This window comes from Peromyscus leucopus, chromosome 9 (assembly GCF_004664715.2).
Source record: "Peromyscus leucopus breed LL Stock chromosome 9, UCI_PerLeu_2.1, whole genome shotgun sequence".
In the NCBI taxonomy this organism is placed as follows: domain Eukaryota; kingdom Metazoa; phylum Chordata; class Mammalia; order Rodentia; family Cricetidae; genus Peromyscus; species Peromyscus leucopus.
In genome coordinates this window covers 47,762,593-47,786,262 of record NC_051070.1, presented here as the reverse complement: position 1 = coordinate 47,786,262, position 23,670 = coordinate 47,762,593, and the positions used below count along the sequence as shown (strand labels likewise).

Here is a 23,670-nt window from a genome sequence, read left to right as displayed (position 1 = left end):
CAATCCTCCTGCCTCAGCCTCCTGAGTCCTAAGAATACAGAAATGTACCACTCCACCCAGCTAAGTCTACTGTAGAAGGGGAGAAAAGGTACAGGAATTGAAAGAGGAGGAAAGGGGATTGAAGAGTAAGGTTGATGAGGAGGGAGGAGAAAAGAGGAGGTCAGGAAGCAGGAAGTCAGAGGAAGGAGGATGCAGGATGAGAAGAAGTCAAAATGCCACGCTGGTGTTGGCTGGCCCCAGCCTCCTCTGCCTTTATTGTGTCTCTGGGTGTAGGATGGTCCTTTCTCTGCTGGTCTACAGGCATGCACTGGGCGGGGGGCGGCGAAGGTGAGGAAGACAGAGGAAGGCAGAGGGTTCTCTCTGGCCTCGTGTGCCGTGCTTGATCTTGGTGTCTGTGTCTGCTGCCAAGGCCTCAGACCCTGCTGGGCTTCTTGGGATCTTTGTTGTTCTTGGCCGAGGCCGAGGCACACAGCTCCTCCACCAGCATCTCCATCCGGGCGGTGACCTCGGTCATCGTGTCGATGACCATGCACTGCTGCAGCTTCAGCTTGTTGTTCTCCCACAGGGCCTTGTTCTCCTCCTGGAAGATGCGGTGCACGTCACGGAGGACGTGCAGAGCCCGGTTCTCCTCCTGCAGCAACCGGTTCTCCTCCCGCAGGGCCTGCAGCGCCTGGTTCATCTCCCTCAGCAGCTGCAAAAGCTGAGCGCTGTCAGCTAGGTTGGGGCCGACCTGACCCTCATCTTCCCCAGATGGCCCAGACAAGTTGTTAACCATCTCCCTCAGGGCGCGCAGGGTCTTGGAGTCCTCCTGTGTGGTGGGGGGCCCTTTGGGCTCCTCAAATGGGGAGGAGAGGCCTGGGCTCTGGTCTGGGAGGAGCCCAGGGTTATGGGGCTCCTCCTTGGGTGAGGAGGTGGGCTTACCCTCCTCGGCGGAAGCGCCACTGTCTTCTGCCTGGGCCCAGTAGGCCTGCCTCTGCTCCAGCAACTGCTGGAGGGCCCGGTTCTCCTCTCGAATGAGGTGTAAGGTGTTCTCCTTGCTCCGCTGGACAGGCAAGTTGGCGTTGTCTTTCTTCACGACTTCCTGGGAGGCTGTGTCCTTGTGCAGCAACGGCGAGGGGGGCTGACTCTCCTCGTGGCCCAGGGTGACCTTGTGGTCTTCCCAAAAGACCTGCAGCATCTTGTTCTCCTTGCGGAGGGCCCTGTTCTCATCCCGCAGGGCCCGGTTCTCATCCCGGAGAGTCTTGTTCTCCTCCTGCAGCAGGTGCTCCCTGGCCAGCCTCTTGTGGTGCAGTTTATGGTGGAAGGAGGACGAGGGCGAGAAGTAAGGAGACTGCAGGCGGCAGTTCTCATTCACCCACCGCCCGTCCTGGAAGACGAACATCTCGTCGCTGAGCTGCACCCGGGGAGGGTTGTAGTCCAGTTCCAGGTCAGCCTGGGAGGTGGGGCGCTCCATGGGGTCGAAGGGCACAGAAGAGAAGCGGTTGAGTGGGTAGGAATGCTGGCTGGCTACCCTGCGGCTCATCCGGGGCAAGGCAGCCTGCCTGGAGCAGCGAGGAGTGCTGTACAGGTTGTGGAGCCTCAGGAAAGGCTCAGTGGTGCCCCTCTGTGGGAGAGAGCAGGGAAACTGTTAATGGAGCAGGTGCGCAAGGACCGCCCGGTGGACCAAGAGGCCGGGAGACCCCTCGCCTAACCTCCGGGAATCCTCACAAGGAAATCTAGCCGGCCTTTGTTATGCTAGGTAGCTTTCTTCTTGAATTAATGAGCGAACACCGAACCACGGTTCCTAGGGGAAATGCTGGGCTCGGTTCCTATAAGGCTCTGGTCATAAAAATTCCTGTCCATTGATCATTGTGTTTCTGTTTAAAGACACCCTCGCGGATCTGGAGATTGACAGTGGGTGCACCAGTGCCTGGGCAGAGCTGATCCAACAAGCTTGCTCCAGGAGGCACAGCACAGACACACTGTAATTGGGAACAAGGTGTGTAGATGCCACTTTAAGCCAGCAAAAGGCACGTAGCGGTCTAGAAACTGCAAACGGGACACTATTTTCCAGGCTGAGAGTTCAAACAAGAGGTGCCTGGAGCCCAGCTCTTGGCCACACACTCCCACACAAACTCTCTACAGGTCTAAGAATGACCACGAAGACTCTATGAGGACTGACGCTGGACTAGTCAAAGGTGTATACATTCATAACTATAAAGTCTATGAATAATGAGCCATGTTTGTGCAGGCCTGTAACCCCAGCCACACGGAGGCAGTCCAGATAGGAATGTAAACAAAACTTCAAGGCCATGCTGGACTACATAGCAAGTTCCAGGCCAACCAGGGCTACACAGAAAAAGACCCCCGTCTCAAGAAATGAAAGCCCACAGATAATAAGATTCAACCATACGGTAGAAACTAAAGGCATGGATTTTAGAATCAACCTTTTTTTCTTTTTTTTAAGCTCGATCTCCTTGCTACTTATCAGTTATAAGAATTTGGCCAAGTTGTGTGACTTTCAGTTGCTAAAGTTTTAACTTGGGGTAAATGCACCTCCTTGAAGAGGGTGTCAGATCCCTCAGAGCTGGAGCTGCAGGCTGCCCAGCTGGTTATGTGGGTGTGTTTTACCTACATTGTTCTCTCAATCCTCACAACACTGGCAAATGAAACACTATTTCAGCTTGAACATTCCCAACCCGAAGACTCTCCGTCCCAGAGTGCTCCATATCTGAAGCTTTCTGAGCATCCACAGGATACTGCAAGCAAAAAACTCCACACCTGCCTTCATGCAAAGACACAGGTACACTGAAACAGTGCATAAAACTATTATGAGTTGTATATGATATATAGATATAGAAATGGGTTTAGTAATGCCTATGCATGGGTCCCATTCCCTGAGCCTTCCCCCCTCTTCTGCTCCATCTAAATATTCAAATATTCCAAAATCTAAAAAAACACCCCCTTTCAAGGCTGCCTCCGGCATCCTTTAAAGGCTGAGCATCCATGCTGGGTGGGTTTAATCATCAATCTAGAATTACCTGGTGGGGGGAAATCTCAATGAGGAATTATCTGGATTGGGATGTCCTGTGGAATACCTGTGAGGTATTTCCTTTCCTTTTCTTTTTGAGGGATTTTCTTCATTGGGTTCATTGATGTGGGAAGACCCAGCCTGCTGTGGGTAGTGCCACATCCTGGGTTTGGGTCCTGGACTGTATAAGAATGGAGAGGGCAAGCTGAATACTAGAAGAGCATGTGCAATTAGCCTCCCTCTGCTCTTCTCTGTGGGTGTGACTAGGTGTCCGGCCTTCCTGTCTTGATTTCCTTGCAGTGATGGGCTGTAACCTGTAATGGTGAATCAGATAAGCCCTTTCTCTCCTGAGCTGTTTATATTGGGGACATTTTATCACAGCAACAGATGCGAAACCCAGACAACAGCCATGTCATCATCTTGAACCTAGAACCCAAAGCAGAGGTCCCAAGCCCCAAGAGCCTGGATCTCAAAAGTGCCATGACTGAGTCCTATTGAGAACTTCTTGTTTTTCCATCACCTCTGAAAAAAATGAGCCTACGCATGGCCGCTGTGCCTGCTTCCTGGGCTCATAAGAGGGCAAGTGGTAGACACAATGTCACAAAGACCAGAGTCCTGCTGGTGATATTTAACAATTCCTGTTCTAAACCATCGTGAAACACTGAATACATTGCTTTACAAAACGCTCCGCCAAAATATAAGCAACAAAGCTGAGCAAATACCCACAGATTCGAGGACCCAGTCTCCTCTAACTGGCACTCACAGCTTTGCCCTTCTCAGCTGGGGTCTTGGGCCACGTCAGTGATAGTCCCAGATTTCTTCCATTGGCTGATCTAATCTGTTTGATGACCTGGGTCCTGACCAGAGGTCTGTCTGTGCTTGGAACATCATGGAGGGGTTCTACTGAGCCCAGGAGGTTCAGTCAGTGGGAGGAGGGAAGTTCTCTTCTTGGCCTTAGGGGCATGTTCTCATGTAGACAGAGAGACCGACAGGCAGAAAAGAACCAAGTGGGCTCCTTCACGGCAGAGTAGGGAATGAAGTTGTAGTACAGGGCACATGTGGCTCCGAGGCTCATCAGACTTCCCCCATTAGGTGTTCGAAAGGTGACCGAGGGACTCTGTCTTCAGGAGCCAGGAATAGTGTACTCACAGCTGTGACCCAACAATGTGTTAATGCTGGGGATCCAGGAGGAGCCCTGGGTACATGCATGGCTCTTACAGCTGCCTGAAACCCTACATGTGGACTGGAATCCTTCCTGAGCACTGGTATTTCATTTCTAACGTAGATGCTTTAAATCACCAATGACTGTAAGACAAATTGCTAAATGATCTTATTACTAAAAAGCCCAGAGCCAGACATCGGGGTAAAAAAATCTGAAAGATCAGAGGAATAGGAAAAGCCACAGCCAACCTCACCTTACAGACGCCTCAGTCTCCAAAGAGACATACTTCCTGCATACCCATGCCTATATGCCTTTCTGTTCTGCAATCTCACTTCCTCTCTCCACCCAACTACATCACTTCCTCTCTGTCTGTACAGACCTCCAGACCTCTATGGTTAGTGCTGGGATTAAAGGTGTGTGTCACCATTGCCTGACTTCTATGTTTACTATAGTGGCTGGCTTTTTCCTCTGATCCTCAGATAAGTTTTATTAGGGTTCACAGTATTTTGGGGGATACAATGTATCACCACAAATGACTGTGTGGAATACTATTTCCAGGGATCCTGAAAAGGGGAACAAAAGGCAATGTAGAAAGGGAGGGACACCACCAGAGTCTCTTCCTGGAGCTGTGTGATTTTTAAAGACTAAAACTCTCAAGGAGGAATCTTCTCAGATAGAGTTCCTGGGGTTGCTGGCCTTCCACTTGAAGAGTTTGGGAACGGAACTAGACTGAGCAGCCAGGCTTAGCTGACATGCACTGCTGTGGTTTGAATGTAGCCTCTCGATTTCATGTGCTGGGACCTTCATCCCCAAAGTCACACACTAATAGTGTTTGAGAAGTGAGACCTTTGTAAGGTGGACTAGATCATGAAGGGATGGATGAACCCATTCATGGGTCAATGGGCTGTTGCAGGAACATCTGTTATAAAGTGAGCTCTCTGTGGCTTGCGGTATCTCACCAAGTGATGCCCTCCACCATGTTGGGACACAGCATGAAGGCCCTTGCCAGAAGATGATCAGGTGCTAGTATTGTGCCATGCTCTTGAATGACCAACCTCTATTCTTTGTGAACTGTCTGGCCTTGACATTTTGTTATAGTAATGGTACTGAGGAAACAGCACTGAAGTTCTCTTCCTTACATAAAAGATGTTGCTACTGCCACTCAGAAGAGACATTCACATGCTCCCAGAAAGCTCAAACTGGTTGACCAAGCTTTAGACATTCACATGCTCCCAGAAAGCTCACACTGGTTGACCAAGCTTTAGACATTCACATGCTCCCAGAAAGCTCACACTGGTTGACCAAGCTTTTAAAGCACCTGCTTTGCCAACATTATTGAGGGTTAATGAGCAAGGAATGCTCAGCCTGCTGGAGTACTTTTTTTTTTTTTTTTTTTTTTTTTTTTTTTTTTTTTTTTTTTTTTTTTTTTTTTTTGGTTTTTCGAGACAGGGTTTCTCTGTGTAGCTTTGCGCCTTTCCTGGAACTCACTTGGTAGCCCAGGCTGGCCTCGAACTCACAGAGATCCGCCTGCCTCTGCCTCCCGAGTGCTGGGATTAAAGGCGTGCGCCACCACCGCCCAGCATGGAGTACTTTTAATGTATGTGAAATTGAAGGACATCAGGGTCCTAGAAGGGAAAACCACAGTGCTAACTTCACAGCTGATCTCCACTACCATTAAAAAAAAAAAAAAACCCTCTGGTGTGCCGAATAGCTAAATACAGTGTTTGTTTTAATAAATGCCAACAGATAAAAGATAATTCACAATATAAAAGTGATTAGTTTTGATAGATTTTTTTTTTTTTTTTTTTTTTTGGTTTTTTCGAGACAGGGTTTCTCTGTGTAGCTTTGCGCCTTTCCTGGAGCTCACTTGGTAGCCCAGGCTGGCCTCGAACTCACAGAGATCCGCCTGGCTCTGCCTCCCGAGTGCTGGGATCAAAGGCGTGCGCCACCAACGCCCGGCTTTAGTTTTGATAGATTTTTAATGCTAACAGTGAAGAGAATAAAGAGGATGCCAGATAGTCATCTTAGCTAATTGATAGACTCTCCTAAAATCTTGCTCTGAAACTGTTTCATTTGGCATTGCTGGGAGCCGAGGAGGAAGGAGAAAAAGACAAGGGGAAATGGAGGGCACCAGGCCTGGTATCAGAGCTCATTCTGATCCACATGGAGATCTGCCGCTGATGACCCAGCACGAACCCAAGGCATGCACTGAGAGCTCACTGGGAAGCTTGAATGCCTGGAAAAGTGAGTCTGTGCATAGAAGGGCATCAGTGGCCTGGACAGGAAACAACACTGTGGCTTGCAAGCTAATGTGCTAGAAGAAAATAGATGTGAAAACACACATGTTCAGCGCGAGGAAGAAAAATGCGAAATCAATAAGACCTGAAGAGACCTAAAGGCGATAACTAGTGAATCGTAGCATTTGCAATGTAATTGAGAACTCCAGCCACCCAATAGGGCTGGGAGCTGGCAGCCAGAGGTACTGTTATAATTCCCTTCCAAATAGAATGAACTCAACTCAGAATGAAGCTACCTGGGGCGGAAAGATACAGGCAACTGAGGGGTTCCCGGAAGCAATCCAGACGTTAGGAAAGGACACACTAGCTTCTAGAAGCAAGAGAATAAGAGCTAAGACATCACGGGGCCCCGCTGAGTAGCGTGACAGGCTAGGCATTGACCTGGGTTAAATCTCAGCTCTGTCCTTGCTACCGAGTCTCCCAAGTCCCACAGCTGTGAAATCTCTGCCTTATACTTGTGTGACTCTGTGGCCAACACATGACATCGTCAGCACCCCATCGATATCCTTCCTCACCTTGTTTCTCATAGTAATCCTTTGTCCCACCATCTCTTTGGGGGAGGTACATGAACAGACAGGCCTTTGCCACAGCCCTATGGGTGGGCTCAGTCTACATCAACTAGTAATCCATGCCTACTTCCCTACCCAAGAGGATCCATCTAGGGTATCGTGGCAGGTTGCCTGGCTTGTGCCTGTAACCATCCTGGCAGGAATGAAGATATTCTAAAGAGATACTTATGTCCATCCTTCTAGATATCAGATTATTGAAACAGTGGACCCCAAGAAATTGCTCCAGTAGTCCTATGTCTGGAGAAGGTAAAGGCTGAAGGCCAGAGGGGGAAGATTGTCTCTCAGAAAGAGATGTCACACAGTTGTGTTAACTTGTCAGATAACCCTGCAGAAGAGACTGGGGATGAGACCATGATGCTGGGCTGGACCACGCTCAGAGCAGGACTGCTTCGTTATGAGAACCTCTGTGACTCTACTTAAACCTAAAGGTGGACTTGGAGCATCACTTGACCTCTTGGTTCCTCTTTCCAGTGTCGCCACATTGAGTAAACCTCCTCTTCCTGCTTTTCAGCATCAGTTGCTTGCTTGTTGACCTGTAGATGACCGCTGGCTAAGCCTGACTGGCATACTCAAGGCCACATCTGGCCATGAAGAATCTCCAGACAGCAGTGACCCCTTCATTCCACATCCCTCCACCTTCCAAGATCCAAGTAACCACATCATGTCCTACAGCACAGGAAGCAGGCCTGAGGGCACCAGAACAAACCCAAGACTTCTCAAAGCACCTTTTCTCCTTGACTGCTAAGCTGGCGCTGGGAGATGGGGACAGAAAAGTTGTGCCAGGGGTAGACAGATCTAATCTTTCTATCACATGACAGTAATGAAGGCTTCGTGTCAGCTTACTGGATTAAGGAACACCTAGGGCATTAACAAGGCACACACCCTTGGATGTGTCTGTGGGGACCTTATCAGGGAGGACTAACAGACTCGGGGCCCATACTAAATGTGGTTAGTACTCATGAGCTAGGATCCTGGACTGAAGAAACCAGGTTGATCTGCCATGATGTGAGGCAGCAGCCCCACCTCTACAGCTTCCACTTCTCAATGTACTCATCCTCTAAACCAAGAGGCAAAAAAAAAAAAAGAAAGAAAGAAAGAAAGAAAGAAAGAAAGAAAGAAAGAAAGAAAGAAAGAAAGAAAGAAAGAAAGGAAGAAAGAAAGAGAGAGAAAGACTTCGTCCCTTGACTTGCTTCCTGCCAAGAATTTGGTCCCAACAATGCAAACAGTAATTAATACAACTACTTTCAAATCTTATTCCCAACACCTACACCTAGGCTGGTATCTCCTGTCTGCCCCTAGTATGTGGGCCAATAAGATACCTAAGGAACCATGCCCACCCTCACGCACAGATGTGTATGTTACGTATTCAGAACCAGACCTAGCAAGGTTGTCCTTCTAAGGATGACCAGGACACAGTTGCCTACTATTCTGGCTTAGCTTTCATGAGCTGAAAGAGAGGTAATAGTGGCTGCTCACGACAATGCTGTAAGGAAAACGAATACCCAGGTTGTTTCCTTGTCTTGTGTTTCTCTCTCCTCCTGCCCACATTGGCTGAGCTTGTTGTAAGTACACTGACGCAGAACCACAGCTAGAGATCTGTCCTCTTTCGTACACACCTCCCTCAACCAAACTCGTAGGTCAATTACCTGTGCCTTGGGTCCCTCCATCCTACATTTCACCTCCGCTGGCTGCATGACCCTGATCTTCTAATGAGCACTTGGGTGACTCTGGAGAAAGCAAGGCCACCCCTTTGTGACATAGCGGACGGAGAAACAGTCAGATACAAGGGGTCCCCCCTCCCCCAAGAAATCTGCTGCGTGCAGGAGACCCAGGGACCACACACTGCAAGGGGTTTAGCCATTCATGAATGTCCATCCCCAGTCAACCATCTTTGGCCCATAGGAGGGCTTAATTCTCTTGAATTAAGTGGGCCACACGCTGGGGTTTCAGCTCCTGGGTTCATTTTCACACACATGGCTTCAAGGTCAACTCTAGTTCCCCACAGATATCCAGAGTGGTTATACACCGCCATGCCATGAAGGGTCTCCTTTGGTAAGGTTGCATTTTTCTCTTAGTATCATCAGACCTTGAAAGGCTAGCACTGGAGGACCTGACCATCCAACCCAGCCCCTTCATTCAAGGCTGGAAGTATCCCAAGGTCCAGAGAGTCCATGTGTCCTCCCCAAGACACATAGCCAGGGAAAAACTAACAAACAAACAAACAAACAAACAAACATGACAAGAATCTGAGTGGCTGACTGCTCTGTTCATTCTGTAAGGTTTGGAAACAGGGTAAGTTACATCCTCCTGTGATTGTCCGTCCCTACCTGAGGTAGGACCACATTGATTGGAATTTCTAGGCTTTCAGATCTGGTATCCCTTTTTCTTGTAAAATTTGGCCTCGAGTGCTGTAAAAAAGAAAAAAATTAGATTTCTCCTTCTCAACCCATCCTCGGGGCCTTAGTGGCTCACCTGAAATACATAACTACTTTCTACACATTTATGACCTCCTTACCAATTATACATCTTATTAAAAAATCACAGTCTAAAGGTATGATTAGATGGTACCTGACCTGAAGACAGGAATTAACTGATATAAAACCCTCTTGTCAGTCTTTGAAGCAGAGACTGCAGCAGCTCTCCCTGGTTTTAAACTATTATTTCTGTATCAAGTAAAAAGCCATACCAATGTGAGATGCCAGGTATAGGTCCTATGCATAAGCTGGTCACCAAAACACTCAGAACATTCCAGGGGTGACATCACAGAACAATACGGTGTTTTTCTGAGCTCATGGTTCCTATCTGAGCATCTCCAGTGGGAATGAGGCTTCTGCAGGAAGGAAGAATCGTCACTGGCTGTACCTATGTGGCTAGCCTGGGTTAGTTTGACACACAATAGCCCTAACACTGGCCCTTGTTTGGTCAGCCTGGCTGCCCCTCACACCTCACTGCCAGGCTGGTTTGAAACTCCACCTCCCTTCATAGGTGGCATCTTCTCCAATGGCGTTACTTAGGAAAGAAGAAACATTAACTGTCCAGACCTGGGGAGGCTTGGCCCGACTCAGGGACTCTTCCGGTCAGTTCTACCCCGATACTAACTACATGGACTTGGTATTGGGTTCCAGGAGTTAGGGGCTCAGCCCTACAAGATGACCTTTGACTTCAGGTACCAATCCCAGATCGGGGCCACCTATACTTGTAACTGGTTAGCGGTGCAGGGGCTCCCCTGCCCTTCTCCTCAGGCTCAATAGCTGTCTCTCAGAACTCAGGAATGCTTTACTTAGGATCACAAGTTCATTGTGAAGCACGCAGCTCAGGAATGGCCAAATGGTGGTGATAAAGGGTGAGCTATTGGAGGGGGTAATGTTGTAAAGCTTCAGGCCTTCTCTGGACTCACCTGGCTCCCAGCATCTTCAGCCTCAATGTCTGAACCCTGTTGTTTACAGGAATTTGTGGGCTTTCGTTATGTAGGCAAATTGAATTAAATCACTGGCCTTTGATCATTTAACTAAATGCCAAGTCCTACATCCCCAGAGGGAGAAGTTTGCCGAAAACTCCAACCTTCTAATCACCCGATTGGTCCCTCTAGCAACTATCCCCATTCCCATCTCCCCCACCCCTCCACCTCCCCATCCCCCACCCTGCCAAAGTCATTCGACTAGCTTCAACTGATGTGTTCCAAAGGAGGTCCTGTCAGGAAATCCCAAAGGTGTAAGAAGCCCTGTTCTGGTAGAAAACACAAGTATACAATTATATCACATGTAGAAGCTACATCAAGGCCCCAGCACCCCGTCCCTCCATCCTTAGTTCTGACAAATCCATCACCTCCAGAGACATTCAGGAGAACTCCTGTGTGTATTCAGAGTCCCAGTTCTGTGTGGTTTTGCCCCTTGGGGTGGGAAGAGAGGGGTGACGAGGTCAGCAGACCCAGGGATGCTGGAACCGACTACTTGAGTCCCCCACACCCAAATTACAGGCAAATCTTGGTATAAGAAAATCCAAATATACAAAAGCTGAAAGATACACCCAGATAGAAATCCAAGTGGCTGATTCCATTGCCAAAGAACTTATGTCTACAGAGAAATTTCAAAGAAGTTTTTTTTAACTCTCTCTCTGTGTGTGTGTGTGTGTGTGTGTGTGTGTGTGTGTGTGTGTGTGTATGCTGGTACATGTGGAGGCCAGATGTACCAACCTTGGGTGTCATCCCTCAGCTGCTATCCATCTTGTGTTTTAAGACACTGGTCTGGAACTTGACAATTAGATGAGGTGGGCCCAGGGAGCACCAGGGATCTGCCTGTGCCCACTTTGCCAGGACTGGTGGGGACAGAAGAGGGCCACACCAGGATTTATAGGATTTTTTTACATAGGTTCAGGAGATCAAGTTGGAGTCCTCACAACTGCATAGCAAGTACTTTACTGGCCGAGCCATAGACTTGTTTACCTGATTTTGAAACTGAGATCATAAACACGCAGCGCTGAATTTGCATTCTTGGCCATTTTAAAGCGTATAGTTCAATGGTGTTGAGTATATTCACATTGTTGTGTAAGAACATCTTGGAAAACCAGGACTTATATTAAACACTAATTCTCCCTCTTCCTTCTCTCCAGCCCTTGGAAATCACATTCCTATTTTCTGTTTCTATGATTTAAACTACATTAATGTCTTAGTTAGGGTTTCTATCACTGTGATAAAACACTGTGACCAACAGCAACCTGGGGACGAAAGGGTTTATCTTACACTTCCAGGTAACACTTTATCACTGAGCAGTCAGGGCAAGAATGAAGGCAGAGCCCATGGAGGGGGGCTGCTTCCTGGCTTGCTCTCATGGCTTGCTCGGCATGGTTTCTCACAGCACCCGGGACCAGCAGCCCAGGGGTAGCACCACCCACAGCAACCATCAGTCGGCTCCACGAGTTTGCCAGCTCCACGAGCTTGCCCCCAGGCCTGTCTTAGGCACTTCCTCAGTTGTTTCCACCATCTTAGATAATTCTGGCTTGTGTCAAGTGGAAAAACCAGACAAACAAATGACTACCCAGCACAATGAGATGTCTCACATGAGTGGAATTGCAGAGTATTGGTTCCTTCAGGATTTACCAAGTTGAGACAAATGTCAAGATTTCCTTCTTTGGAAAGGCTCAGTCAGGTTTCATGATATGCAGGGATCATCTGGGCAGTCTGTCCCCTGGCTGCTGGAAATAATACTGCAGTACACTTGAGTGTGCAAACATCCCTCGGAGATTCTGCTCTGAATTATTTTGGATCCGTACCCAGAAGTAAAATTGCTCAGTGACAAGGTAGTTCCATTTTTAATTTTGGGGGGCACCCCCTCACTGTTTTGCACAGTGCCTGCATTATTTAACCTCCCCACCAACAGAAGACTTCCCATTTCTCCACACCCTCACCGACACTCGCTGCTCTAAGTGAGTAATTCCTGTACTTCCTGAACACATAACTCCATTTCTCCTCATGCACATTCCCCATAGAAGCACCTGCACACCCCTGGATGTGAGAAGAGTTCTGTTACCAGGGAGAACTAATGAATCGAGGCTTGGGGAGGCGGGGGGCTCCCTTATACAAAATTTGCCCCTATCCCCTTGGCTCGAATATCTGCCAGCTGACACACAGTTGGTACTTCTGTTGTGAACTGTCAATAAAGTGTTATTCCAGAGCCGATGTGAGGGCCTCTTTGTCTGCTTGCTTGATGGATTGATTTTCACTTTCATTTTTAAAGAAAGAAACATTTAACCTGGGCCATCCCAGTCACCGCATTTGCGCCTGTGACTACTCAGGGTAACACAACCGTCAATCACACACGGTCCACAGACCTCCCTGTAGTCTGTGGGCGCTACACAGAGCACAGAGGTGGGTGGGTTTCCAATCTAGACAAGCTGAGCAGAGACAAAAGGCAAGCGTGCACCTAAGACTCGCCAGGCTCCTTCCTGTGGCTGCAGCTGACTGATGATCTGTGATATGGGGTAGTCCAGCAGCAAGAAGGCGCTCAGAGAGCCCGGACTCCCTCGCTTCCTCTAGAAAGTCACACAAGCCGAAGCTCTTGGCCAAGTAGCCAGAGATAGGCATCAGATCTATGCTCTAACCTCTCTTGTCTTCTCATGCATGGGGAAAGGCATAGGAAACTCGGTAGGTATAGTAACATATATGTGTATACTACTATAACATATATCTATATAATATATGTTACTATACTATATATATATAGTATAGTAACATATAGTAGCATATCTTACACAGTGGGTGTACCACTGTGCTGTTTTGCTGTTTCTGTGGTAAACACTATGACCAAAAGCAACTTAGGGAGGGAAGGGTTTATTTGGCTTCCACATCCTGATCACAGTTAATTGTTGAGGGACGTCAGGGCAGTAACTCAGGAAGAAACAGAGGCAGGAAATGTGGAGGAATCCTGCTGACTGGCTTGCTCGCTTCCCCTGGCTTTCTTAGCTTGCTTCCTTATATGACCCAGGATTACCTGTCTCGGGGTGGCATCTCCCACAGTGCCCCCCCCACCACCAATCATGAATCAAGAAAATGACCCACAGATAAGCACACAGAACAATCTCCTCTGATAGGGACAATGGCACCATTAATGTTCCCTCTTCCCAGGTGACTATACTTTGTGTCAAATTGATAAAACAACAACAAACACAAAAACAGCACAATTAAACCCTGTAGTGGTTTAGATAACCCCCATAGGCTCATATATTTGCATGCTTAGTCTACAGTTGATGAACTATTTGGAAGAATTAGGAGGTGTGGCCTTGTTGGAGGAAGTGTGTCCCTGTTGGAGGAATTGGGGTTTGAGATTTCAAAAGCCCACACCAGACCCAGTGTCTCTGCCTGTTACCTGTGGATCAGGTTATAAAGCTCTGAGCTACTGCTCCAGCACCATGCCTGTCTGCTTCCCACCATGATGATAATGGACTCACCCCCTGAAACCATAAGTAAGCCCCCAGTTAAATGCTTTCTTCTATAAGTTGCCTTGGTCATGGTGTCTCTTCACAGCAACAGAATAGTAACTAAGATAACTCCTTATCAACTTGACACAAATATGCACCACTATTTTTTTTTATGTACATTGGTGTTCTGCCTGCATGTATATCTGTGTGAGGGTGTCAGATCCCCTGGAACTGGAGTTACAGACAGGTGTGAGCTGCCATGTGGGTGTTGGGGATTGAACCCAGGTCCTTTGGAAGAGCAGCCACTGCTCTCAACTGCTGAGCCATCTCTCCAGCCCCAGTGCATCACTATTAAGCCACAACACTTTAAACATTTTCCTTTCTTGTTTATCCCCCAAATCTCAAGTTACCATCACAATATAACATAGTTTAACTTTTAAAAATCTCACAATCTTATAAAACCTCACTACTTAGAAGTTCAATATTTCTTTAAAATATTTGATATGTTAACTGTGGACTCCTATAAAATCAAAAACAAGGAAATGTTTTTATTCCAAGAGGGAAGAAGCAAGGCACAGTTACAATCAGAAGAAAGCAAAACCAAAATCCAACAGAGTAAATAGCTCATTACCCAATGTCTGGGACCCATTATCATTTAAGCTCCAAAAGGCTTGGGTAGTCCCCCATCTCTGGATCTGCCATCTGAAGTACAGATAGCTTGTCACATAGGCTCAAGATAGCTCTACTCCACACCTGTCACTGTCATTGGTGGTCACCCCAAGATCCTGGCATTCAAATAATCTGGGACTCCCACTGCCACTGAGACTGTACCTTCACCAATGGCCTCTTTGGGGACTCTAACTCTGCTACACATGCCAAACCCCAGCTTCTCTCAATGACCCCTTCAATCCTACAGCGTTCGAGCTGCTAAAACTAATACCATGTGGGAGACACTTAGACATTACCAAGTTTGGTTGCCAAACAGAGATGTGGCTATGCACCCCCACCCCCACCCCCACCACAGCTTGTGTGCTGCCTCTAAGGGAATGCAACCCAGATCTCCCCTCTCAATGATATTGACTTCTTATTAATCACAGCGGATGCTTCAGTTCCAGCCAACCGGCATCAATTATCCCAATAAAGCAAAGGTTTCGCTTCCATCAATTTTTAATCCAAAATATCACAAATGGTCCAGATAGAGTCATTACTTTGCTCTGAAACTTCACGAGCCAGGCCTCCTTCATCTGCATTTCCCTGGACATGTGTATCTTCCAAGTTCCCGCAGCAACAGCACAGTCGGCCCTGAGCACTTCCAGCCCACGGTTGCAAATGCTTCCCCGGGCTCATCTCAACACTCCAGTCTCAGTCTCCTGTCACTTCGGGCCCCCTTTGCCCTCCTCTTCAGCAGCTCTCTTCAAGGTAAGTCTCCACCGAGCCTCCTCTTCCTCCTCTTCTTCATCCCCTTCATTCTCACCAGCTCCCTCCTCCTGCTCCCCGGTTCCTTTCTCTCCTCCTCCGCTTCTTTCTTTCTGGCTTCCTCTCCCCTCTGCTTCTCCTCCAGACCTTTGACACTCGCTCTGAATGCCCCTCCCTGCTCTTCTCCAACGTGGTGCAGAGCCAAGGCTGGCGGGAAACTGGGGTCCCAAAGGGAGACACACAGAAGCTTCAGACCACGGAGGGTGACTGGGGCAGGAACTGTGGCAGTGGCAAAGGCCAAGGTGGCTGTGGATTATGATAATCAAGTCACATTTGCAGGAGAACTGGAGGAGTTAGTGGAGGGAGAAGGCACTCTGAAGGGAGAGAGTTGACGCTCTTCCACCTCAGAAGTCACCTGAAGAGTAAATGCCTCTTGGTGAGAGCAGAAAAGAGACCACAGGCTGGATATCACCACCTGTGACACCCAAACTTGAAGAGCTCTGTGTACAGCTCCAAACCCTCAGATACTAAAAACTCCAACTCTTTCCTGAAATTCATCAATCTGTTCACTTGATCCAAGAGAGAGGAACCTGATCCAAATGGTGGCCAATGAAGGGGATAGAGAGATGGCTCAGTGGTTAAACACACTGGCTGCTCTTTCAGAGGACCCAGGTTTGATTTCTAGCACTCTTGTGGCAGCTCACAACTGTCTCTAACTCCAGTTCCATACATACACTTAATGGTGTCTTGGGACTGTCCACTCCCCTCCCATCACAACCCCCTTCATTTTTTCAGCCAACAGAACTGACAAAAACACAGAGAGACGCACAGGCGACAATAAAGACAACCAGGGTGGCCACCACACAGACTTAAACCGGGGGATCTGGAGGCATCTCATCTGGATCCTGTACATGGAGATTTGGGCTGCACCCAGCCTTTCCTGAGTGTCCTTTCTAGAAAGCATCATAAGCAGACTCACCTTTGGAGGAGAGAAATCCAGGCAACTTTCAGTAATCACCCACTTAGGGTGGAAGTGGTGGGAGCCTCTGGGATTGCAGGAGTTTCTGGGGCCCTATAACACCTCAGGGTGTGCACCCTAGGAACTGTCTGTTCTCAGCATCACTGCTGAGACTAGAGGCAGTCAGAGAACATTGGCCTCAGTCTTTGATAATCTGACAGTGCCTCTAAACTGCTAAAAATTGTCTACCAGAGAACACACATGGACACTCTTGTTTTTTTTGTTCCATTAGTTTTGGTTTTTTGAGACAGGGTTTCTCTGTGTAGCTTTGGCTGTCCTGGAACTCTCTTTGTAGACCCCAATTAAATGGTTTCTTTTATGAGAGTTGCCTTGGTCATGGTGTGTTGTGAGATAATCTTTTTGTACACTGTGAAGATGTGTCTCTGCTAAGGCATCTTCTGATTGGTTTAATAAAGAGCCGAATGGCCAATAGCAAGGCAGGAGAGGTTAGGTGGGACTTCCAGGCAGAGATAGGAACTCTGGGAAGGAATCAGAGAATCAGGAATTCACCATCAAGACATGGAGCAAGTCAGATGTACAGTATGAAGGAGTGGTATGAGCCATGTGGCAGAACGTAGATTAATATCTCTGCCTTGGCACTTAACCAAAAGATACAGTAATATAGCCATGTCCTGTGGTTGGGACAGATACAGTCTCCTTGGCTTCCAGTGAAGGCGCTAGGACTTCTATCTCTGTTTTCCTTAATCCATTCATGTAGAAAAGATGGATTGCTTACTCTGTTAAAACCACAGCAGTTGTCTTTCTCACTGCTACCTACCGTCATACTGCTTTTAGAAAACTAACCAGAAGCTGCGTTTAGAATGGGAATTACTGTCCCGACCTTTTCTTCAGTTCTGCAGCAAAGCATCTGTGCTCCGTGTGTACGTGCCATGGATGTATTCTAAAAAGTTTTGGCATATGTAGGTCAGCCTAGCAGATTTTTTTTTTCTTCATTTAAATGGAGCCTGAATAATGGAGATTTTTGTGTCTGGGAAATTCCTAAGATCAATGAAAGAGTGACAAACTATTTGTCTCTGATGCGTAAAAATATTTGAAGCATTTTCTCAATCATTAAAATTGACTGCTAGTCAGGAGTGGCTCTTTAATTACCGATTTTCATTGCACTTCACTCTGTTTTCAGGGGGATCGGTAACATTCTGGGAGACTGTATCTGTCTACTTTGTGTGACTGTTTTGAGAGACTGTCCCATCAGTGAACAAACTGCATGGCCTTGGAGAGAGATTCTGGGCTTCTGGCTCAGATGTGTTCATCCTTTCAGAGCTGTTGTGGGTGTAAGTGACATGATGTGGCCAAAAACCCAGACTGTGCAGTTGCGTTGTGGCAAACATGCAATGTGCTGTAAAAACTCAATACAGTTTAAATAAAACCTCTATATATAAAAAAAAAAAAAAAAAAAAAAAAAAAAAGAAAAAAAAATATCTCTGCCTTGGGAATGCTAGGATTAAAGGCGTATGTGCCACCATTTTCCAGCCTCTGTATCTAGTGGTTGGTCTGTTCTCTGACCCCAGATAAGTTTATTAGGGTGCACAATATTTTGGGGAACACACCATGGGATTTCCACTTCTCCTATTGTCAGCCAGTCATTCTCACTGGTTAGAAAGGTGAAGCTGTTGGCACCAGATAATGATAGTGTGTGTGCAGCTCTATGAATAACTAAAAATCACTGCTACGTGCTTTTAAAAGAGGAAACTCACATATAAAAAATCCCAATTTAAAAAATACTCTTTAGACGATTTTTGACCCCAAATCAAAGCCTATCTAAAACTGTTCTTCTAAAAAAATTTTTTTTAGACAGAATACCTTGACATGCTCTTCAATGTCAGACATGGCCGTTTCGTACAGACTGAGGGTGATGCGTTCATAGATTGATGGAGATGTTTTACAGCACTGTTTTCAGACTGCCCTCTTCATTGGATATGCTTCTTTCCAAAACTCTTAGCTACTCATTGTTAAACCACCTCTCTAGCAAGAAGGGGTGGAGACTGTTTTCTTTCTTTTCAAATGGTCCCAGACAGCACCCTGTAAACAGCCACGTGTCACCACAAAGGCCTGCAATCATGGTGCTTGGTCCATAGCAAAAGAGATGACTGCAAAACTCTCAGTGGCACGAGAGACTTCCAGATCCTTCTCTGTATCAACACAAGAGAGATGCCCAAATTTCACGCAACCATGTTGCTTTTAAAAAGCAGGTGGGCTCCATCCACACTGTGCTATGGCGTGTTGTCCGTTTCAGGCCTCGCCTGCTCTGTGGCAACAGTTTGACCAGACATAAATCGCTATGGCTTTAAATAAATAAACGCACGGCAAATAAATTTCCTGAGTAACACTACCCCCATATGCCTCCAGCATCCTCTTTTAATTCCAGCCAAAGCAGCTACTCCATCAAATGTTATCTTCAGTCACTGCCCCTTCTGAGCATCGTCTCTAGTAGAGATGCTATTTACAGCTAAGAGCGTGTTTCTCCTGGCATGCTTTCTGTAGCTCATTCACAAATGTGTACGTTTTAGTATCGAAGCTGCATTTATGTTTCAATCAACAGTCCGGCCGTCACTTCCTGGTTTTTTTCCATCACTCATCCCTGTCCAGTTTTCTCCACCAGCATCCACCAGCAACCGTTGCAGCCAAGGATGAGAATTCACTTCATTCAGTCATTCAGGAATGATTTATCGAGTGCCTTGAATGAACCAACCACTGTCTGAGGAAGTAATGAACAAAATTAAATTTTTATAAAGCTACACTCCTATCAAGAAAGGCCAATGACAGGCAAGTTTTAGAAATCACATACAAATTATCCAGTAGAATCTGCTGCGGATTGATTCCAGGACACAAACATCTTGCAAGCTTAATCAAGTCTGCCATATAAAATAATAGCTTATGAAATAGAAATGAACACAAAATAATAGTGTCTGCGTTAACCTACCCCCGTCTTTTACGGTTTGATCATCTTTGAGTTATTTATAATGTCCCCCAAACGATGGAAATAGTGATTAGATCAGACCGTTTAGGGGATGACAACAAAAAATTTCTGTACATGTTTAGCACTGACTCAAATTCTTCCAAATATGTTGTTCTGCGCCTCTTGAATCCACAAATACGGAACCAGTATAGATGAAGGGCCGAGCTTACGTGGCACAAATGTGTACTCACAGGCAAATCCAGCTGCCTTCTGAGACAGCGGCGAGGCAGTGGGGATAGGCAGTTGAAGGGGCCTCTGAGGATGTGACTAAGATTGCCTTGGCCTTTGAGGACAGACTGCCAGCAGACAAGGCAGTAGGAGGAAGTCTCTGAAATAGAAGTCCTACAGAATTGACTACCTGGATCTAAGGTGGTCTACCTGGAGGCAGAGTGAGGGGTGGGGATGTGGAAGAGTCAGAGGGTGGGGGGCAGAGGGCCAAAGGCAGCCCAGGGAGGTGACAGAGGACTCTGGGGGCTAGAGTGGGGATTGTGGGTTTTATTCTGAGTGGCAATGGGAAGACGCTGGAAGGTGTTCATTAGACATGGCATGTGGTGAGATTTTGTTTGTGCTCTAGCAAATAAATCTTGGGTGGAGATCAGAGTGTGGAGCTAGCCACGAGAGGCCAGGCAGTGGTGGCACACACCTTTAATCCCAGAGCTTGGAAGGAGGAAACAAGAAGTGATATGGTTGGGCAGAGAGAGGAAGTGATAAGGCGGGGTGGAGACAGGAGCTTGGCCCCTTCAGGCTGAGGATTCAGTAGAGGTAAGAAGTCTCTCTAGTGGCTGGCTCCTTTGCTGATCTTTCAGCTTTCACCCTGATATCTGGCTCCAGGTTTTTAATATTAAGACCAATTAGGATTCATGCTACAATGGCAAGACTTGACATAGGTAGAGGAAAGGATTTCTCTGACGTCACTGGAGAATAGACAGCAAAATGATAAGGCAGGAGCAAAGGCCAATTTCAATTGTCTAGACCAGAAATGAACGCACAGAGTAAAGATAAGAGGACCTGATAATCAGATTCTGGATGTATTTTGATGCAGAACCGGGGGGACTTGCTGGAACTTGAGCTATAGGGTAGGAGAGAAGGGAGATAGCATGCTGCGTGCTGCACAGTTCTAATGTAAGCACTTGAGAGAGGTCATATTCTTGGAGTGGGGTGGGGGTGGGGGTGGGGAGGGAGGTGAAGGTGGACCAGGAGTGGAGACACAGAATTCAGTTTGGACATGGACAGACTGTAGATAGGACTGAGTCTACGGGCCAAGGAAAGAGTCCCTTGTAAGAGTTTGGAACTACAGGAAGGTGTTTGGGATGGAAATATCAATTTAGGATTTGTTAGTGTATAAATGGGATTTAAAAAGCCTTGCCACTAGATTTTTCCCATTCATCATTTCACACGTACTTATTTTGGCAGCAAGAAGAGGTGTTCCTCTGGACAAATACCACTCTTTTTTCCCCTCTACTAAGCAACAAACCCAAAGGACACTTTGAAGCACAACTTCCCATTACATTTACTAACGTTTTAAAATACTTCATTGTACATGATTTAGATAGTTAAAAAAATGTAGTATACCTCTTTATAGTCTTTTTAGAAATTATGATGGCTTCAAATTCTCATTAGCCGGTATCTCAAGACAACACAGTTAGGTGAGGTTCATCGTTGGAGAATGTGGAGATAAATCTGTATTTGCACAGTACCTAGCAACTCCACTGTAAAAGAGAATGTTCCAGATGAGACACTGCCACTGCGGCCTTTTCTCTTGTCCATTCCACTTCCCTTGTCATTACACACTACCCACCCATTCCTTCTCAGAGATTTTAAGCCATGTGTCCATTTTGGAATAGGTAGTCTCGTTATGAGCAGGTAACATCATTCCTGAATCTACTTTCTCGAGCACAGATAAACTGCCCCCCATCAACACAACGCTCAGAAGGGAAAGAGATGCTACTGAATCCTGGCAGAACCTCCTTTCCGTGATGACACTCCCCCTATCGAGCAGGGACACTCCTTAGAGCCCTCAAAGATGCTGGTGTCTGTCCTTGAGTTATGGCACACAGAGTTCAGTTTCCTTTTTTTTTTTTTAGGGAAAAAAAAATCAATGGAAAATGGGGCTGGTGAGATGCCTCAGTGCTTGAGAGTACTGGCTGTTCTTGCAGGGCTGGGTTCAGTTCCCAGCACCCACAAGATGGCTCACAACCATCCGTAACTTCAGTCCCAGGGTATCTGATGGCCCTCCTCCAGCTGCCGAAGGCACCAGGCACACATGTGGTTCACAGACACGCATGGACAGAATACTCATATGCATTTTTAAAATGGAAAAAAGAAATCTAGTCAGTGGAAATCAGAATCATGTTGTTCTCTTCCCACACTCAATGGGGTGCTTTGTGCGCCCTTTGTGAGACTCGGAAGCCGCTTTGATGGAGCCCCTTTCACTGATAAAGGAAGCCACAAATGAGGCCACTGTAGAGTCAGAATAGAAACAGCCCCAGCTTCTGAATCGAGAGACTCCCACCAACACCTCAGTTCCCACACTCCCAGAGACACCAAACAATGAAAGACAGCCGACATCCGCAACTTAAAGACGGAAACAAACGTTCAAAAGCCGAAGTTGGGGCTGGAGAGATGGCTCAGTGGTTAAGAGCACTGACTGCTCTTCCAGAGGTCCTGAGTTCAATTCCCAGCAACCACATGGTGGCTTACAACCATCTGTAATGAAATCTGGCGCCCTCTTCTGTATACATAATAAATAAATCTTAAAAAAAAAAAAAGCTAAAGTTGTTCAAACTGAACACTTGTCTGGGGGCTATTTAAAAACTAAAACTGTGCTCGTTTTCTTCTCTGAAGCAACTGGTATGAAGTTTTGTATTTTGTTTGCTTGTTGCTGTTGTTTATTTGTTTGTTTATGTTCTCCAAGGACTAGGGAGATGGTTCAGTGGATAAAGTGCTTCCCATGCAAGGTCCAGAGTTCAAATCCCCAGAACCCACATGAAAGCTGAGTAGGCTTGTTGGACTGCCTGTAACCCCAGCACTCAGGAGACAGAACCCCAGGGCAAGCTGACAGCTACAATACCCACAATTGGCAAGCTCTGGGTTCAGTAGAGAGTCAGCTTTAGAGAGAATGAGCAAGCCATTCAACTCAGTCCTTCTCCTAACTTGGCGGGTGAGTGAGTGTGTGTGTGTGTGTGAGTGTGTGTGTGTGTGTGTGTGTGTGTGTGTGATGTCTATGGTTGTTTTGCCTGCATGTATGTCTGTGTACTGTATGGTACTTGGTGCCCATGGAGGCCAGAAGAAAGCATTTGTGAGTCACCATGTGGGTGCTGGGAATTCAGTCTGGGTCCTCTGCAAGAACAGTCAGGACTCCTAACCACTGAGCATCTCTCTAGCCCCTTAGCTATGGACATGTTTCAAAAGGAAACTAAGATAGTTTTTTTTTTGTTTGTTTGTTTTTGTTTTTCTGGAGACAGGGTTTCTCTCTGTCTTTGGAGCCTGTCCTGGATCTCACTCCGTAGACCAGGCTGGCCTCGGACTCACAGAGATCTGCCTGGCTCTGCCTCTTGAGTGTTGGGATTAAAGGAATGCGCCACCACCGCCTGGTCTAACACAGCTTTTGACTGGACCATATTTCTTCCACCAGGACAACCAGATTGTCTCTCCCAGGCCTGCCCCTAGCTTCCAAATCAGTTGATCCACCGGAAGCCCTGGAACTAGTTAGGAAGGTGGGAAGAGAGTAAACAACGGTATTACTCCCTTGCTTTCTCCCCATGGGTCAGCTCACCCTGGAAGTGTCTCTGGTCACTCTCTAGAGGTACCTAACTACTGAACTTTTCTCCCGGGTTCCTGTCGCTTCTTCCTGCCTCTCCCTATTCCCGCTGATGCTAAGGGGTAAACACCACACTGCTGTGCACCCTGGGTAACTGCACTGACATTGGTTTCCTAGAAAGTCTCTTGGTACATACTCTCCTCATAGTTCGCGTGCTTCCTGCTAATCCCAAGAGGATGCTGCAGTCAACATCTGGACCCTGTCATGTGACTTTATAGAAGCAAGAAGTGTATCTTTTGAAACCCTAGGGCTGACTGGGAAGGTCAGGTTTTCTCGTGTTTCCGAGATGTTGGAGAGCCCCAGAAGAGAACAAATGGACACTCCAGTTTAAGGAGAAGTCTAGGATGACTTAATCCTGACAAAACGGTGGGAGGGTGAAGGGACACTGTGGAACAGGCCCACCGAGTTATTAACAGAGCAAGATCCGGAAGAAATGGTTCTCAGAACCTGGAGGAAAACAGTGGGAAAGTCTTCCGTCTTTGAGTCCTA

At 47.0% G+C, this 23,670-nt stretch overlaps 1 protein-coding gene across 4 annotated transcripts; it reads right to left on the bottom strand.

Moving 5' to 3' along the window:
- Window positions 1-221: 221 nt before the first annotated feature.
- Window positions 222-9,901, bottom strand: Cby2 (chibby family member 2). Of its 4 annotated transcripts, none has more exons than XM_037208384.1 (4): window positions 9,612-9,713; window positions 9,366-9,446; window positions 8,685-8,765; window positions 222-1,603 (listed from the first exon to the last, which is right to left on the bottom strand). In XM_037208384.1, exons 3-4 carry the CDS (start codon window positions 8,730-8,732, stop codon window positions 413-415), a joined length of 1,239 nt encoding a protein of 412 aa, XP_037064279.1. In that variant the 5' UTR covers window positions 8,733-8,765; window positions 9,366-9,446; window positions 9,612-9,713; the 3' UTR covers window positions 222-412. The 4 variants fall into 4 exon arrangements, with proteins under 4 accessions (XP_037064279.1, XP_028734985.1, XP_028734965.1 ...); XM_028879152.2 differs by having other exon boundaries at window positions 9,607-9,708; XM_028879132.2 differs by lacking the exons at window positions 8,685-8,765; window positions 9,612-9,713 and adding an exon at window positions 9,725-9,901.
- Between the last annotated feature and the right edge of the window lie 13,769 nt (window positions 9,902-23,670).

Coding starts and splice junctions, on each gene's coding strand:
- Cby2 (XM_028879132.2), bottom strand. CDS start 9,799: ATGTCACCCCTGGAATGTTCTGAGTGTTTTGGTGACCAGCTTATGCAT. Junction 9,447..9,724: donor ATACCTGGCATCTCACATTG/GTATGGCTTTTT, acceptor TCTTTTTTACAG/CACTCGAGGCCAAATTTTAC. Junction 1,604..9,365: donor TCAATGTGGTCCTACCTCAG/GTAGGGACGGAC, acceptor TCTCTCCCACAG/AGGGGCACCACTGAGCCTTT.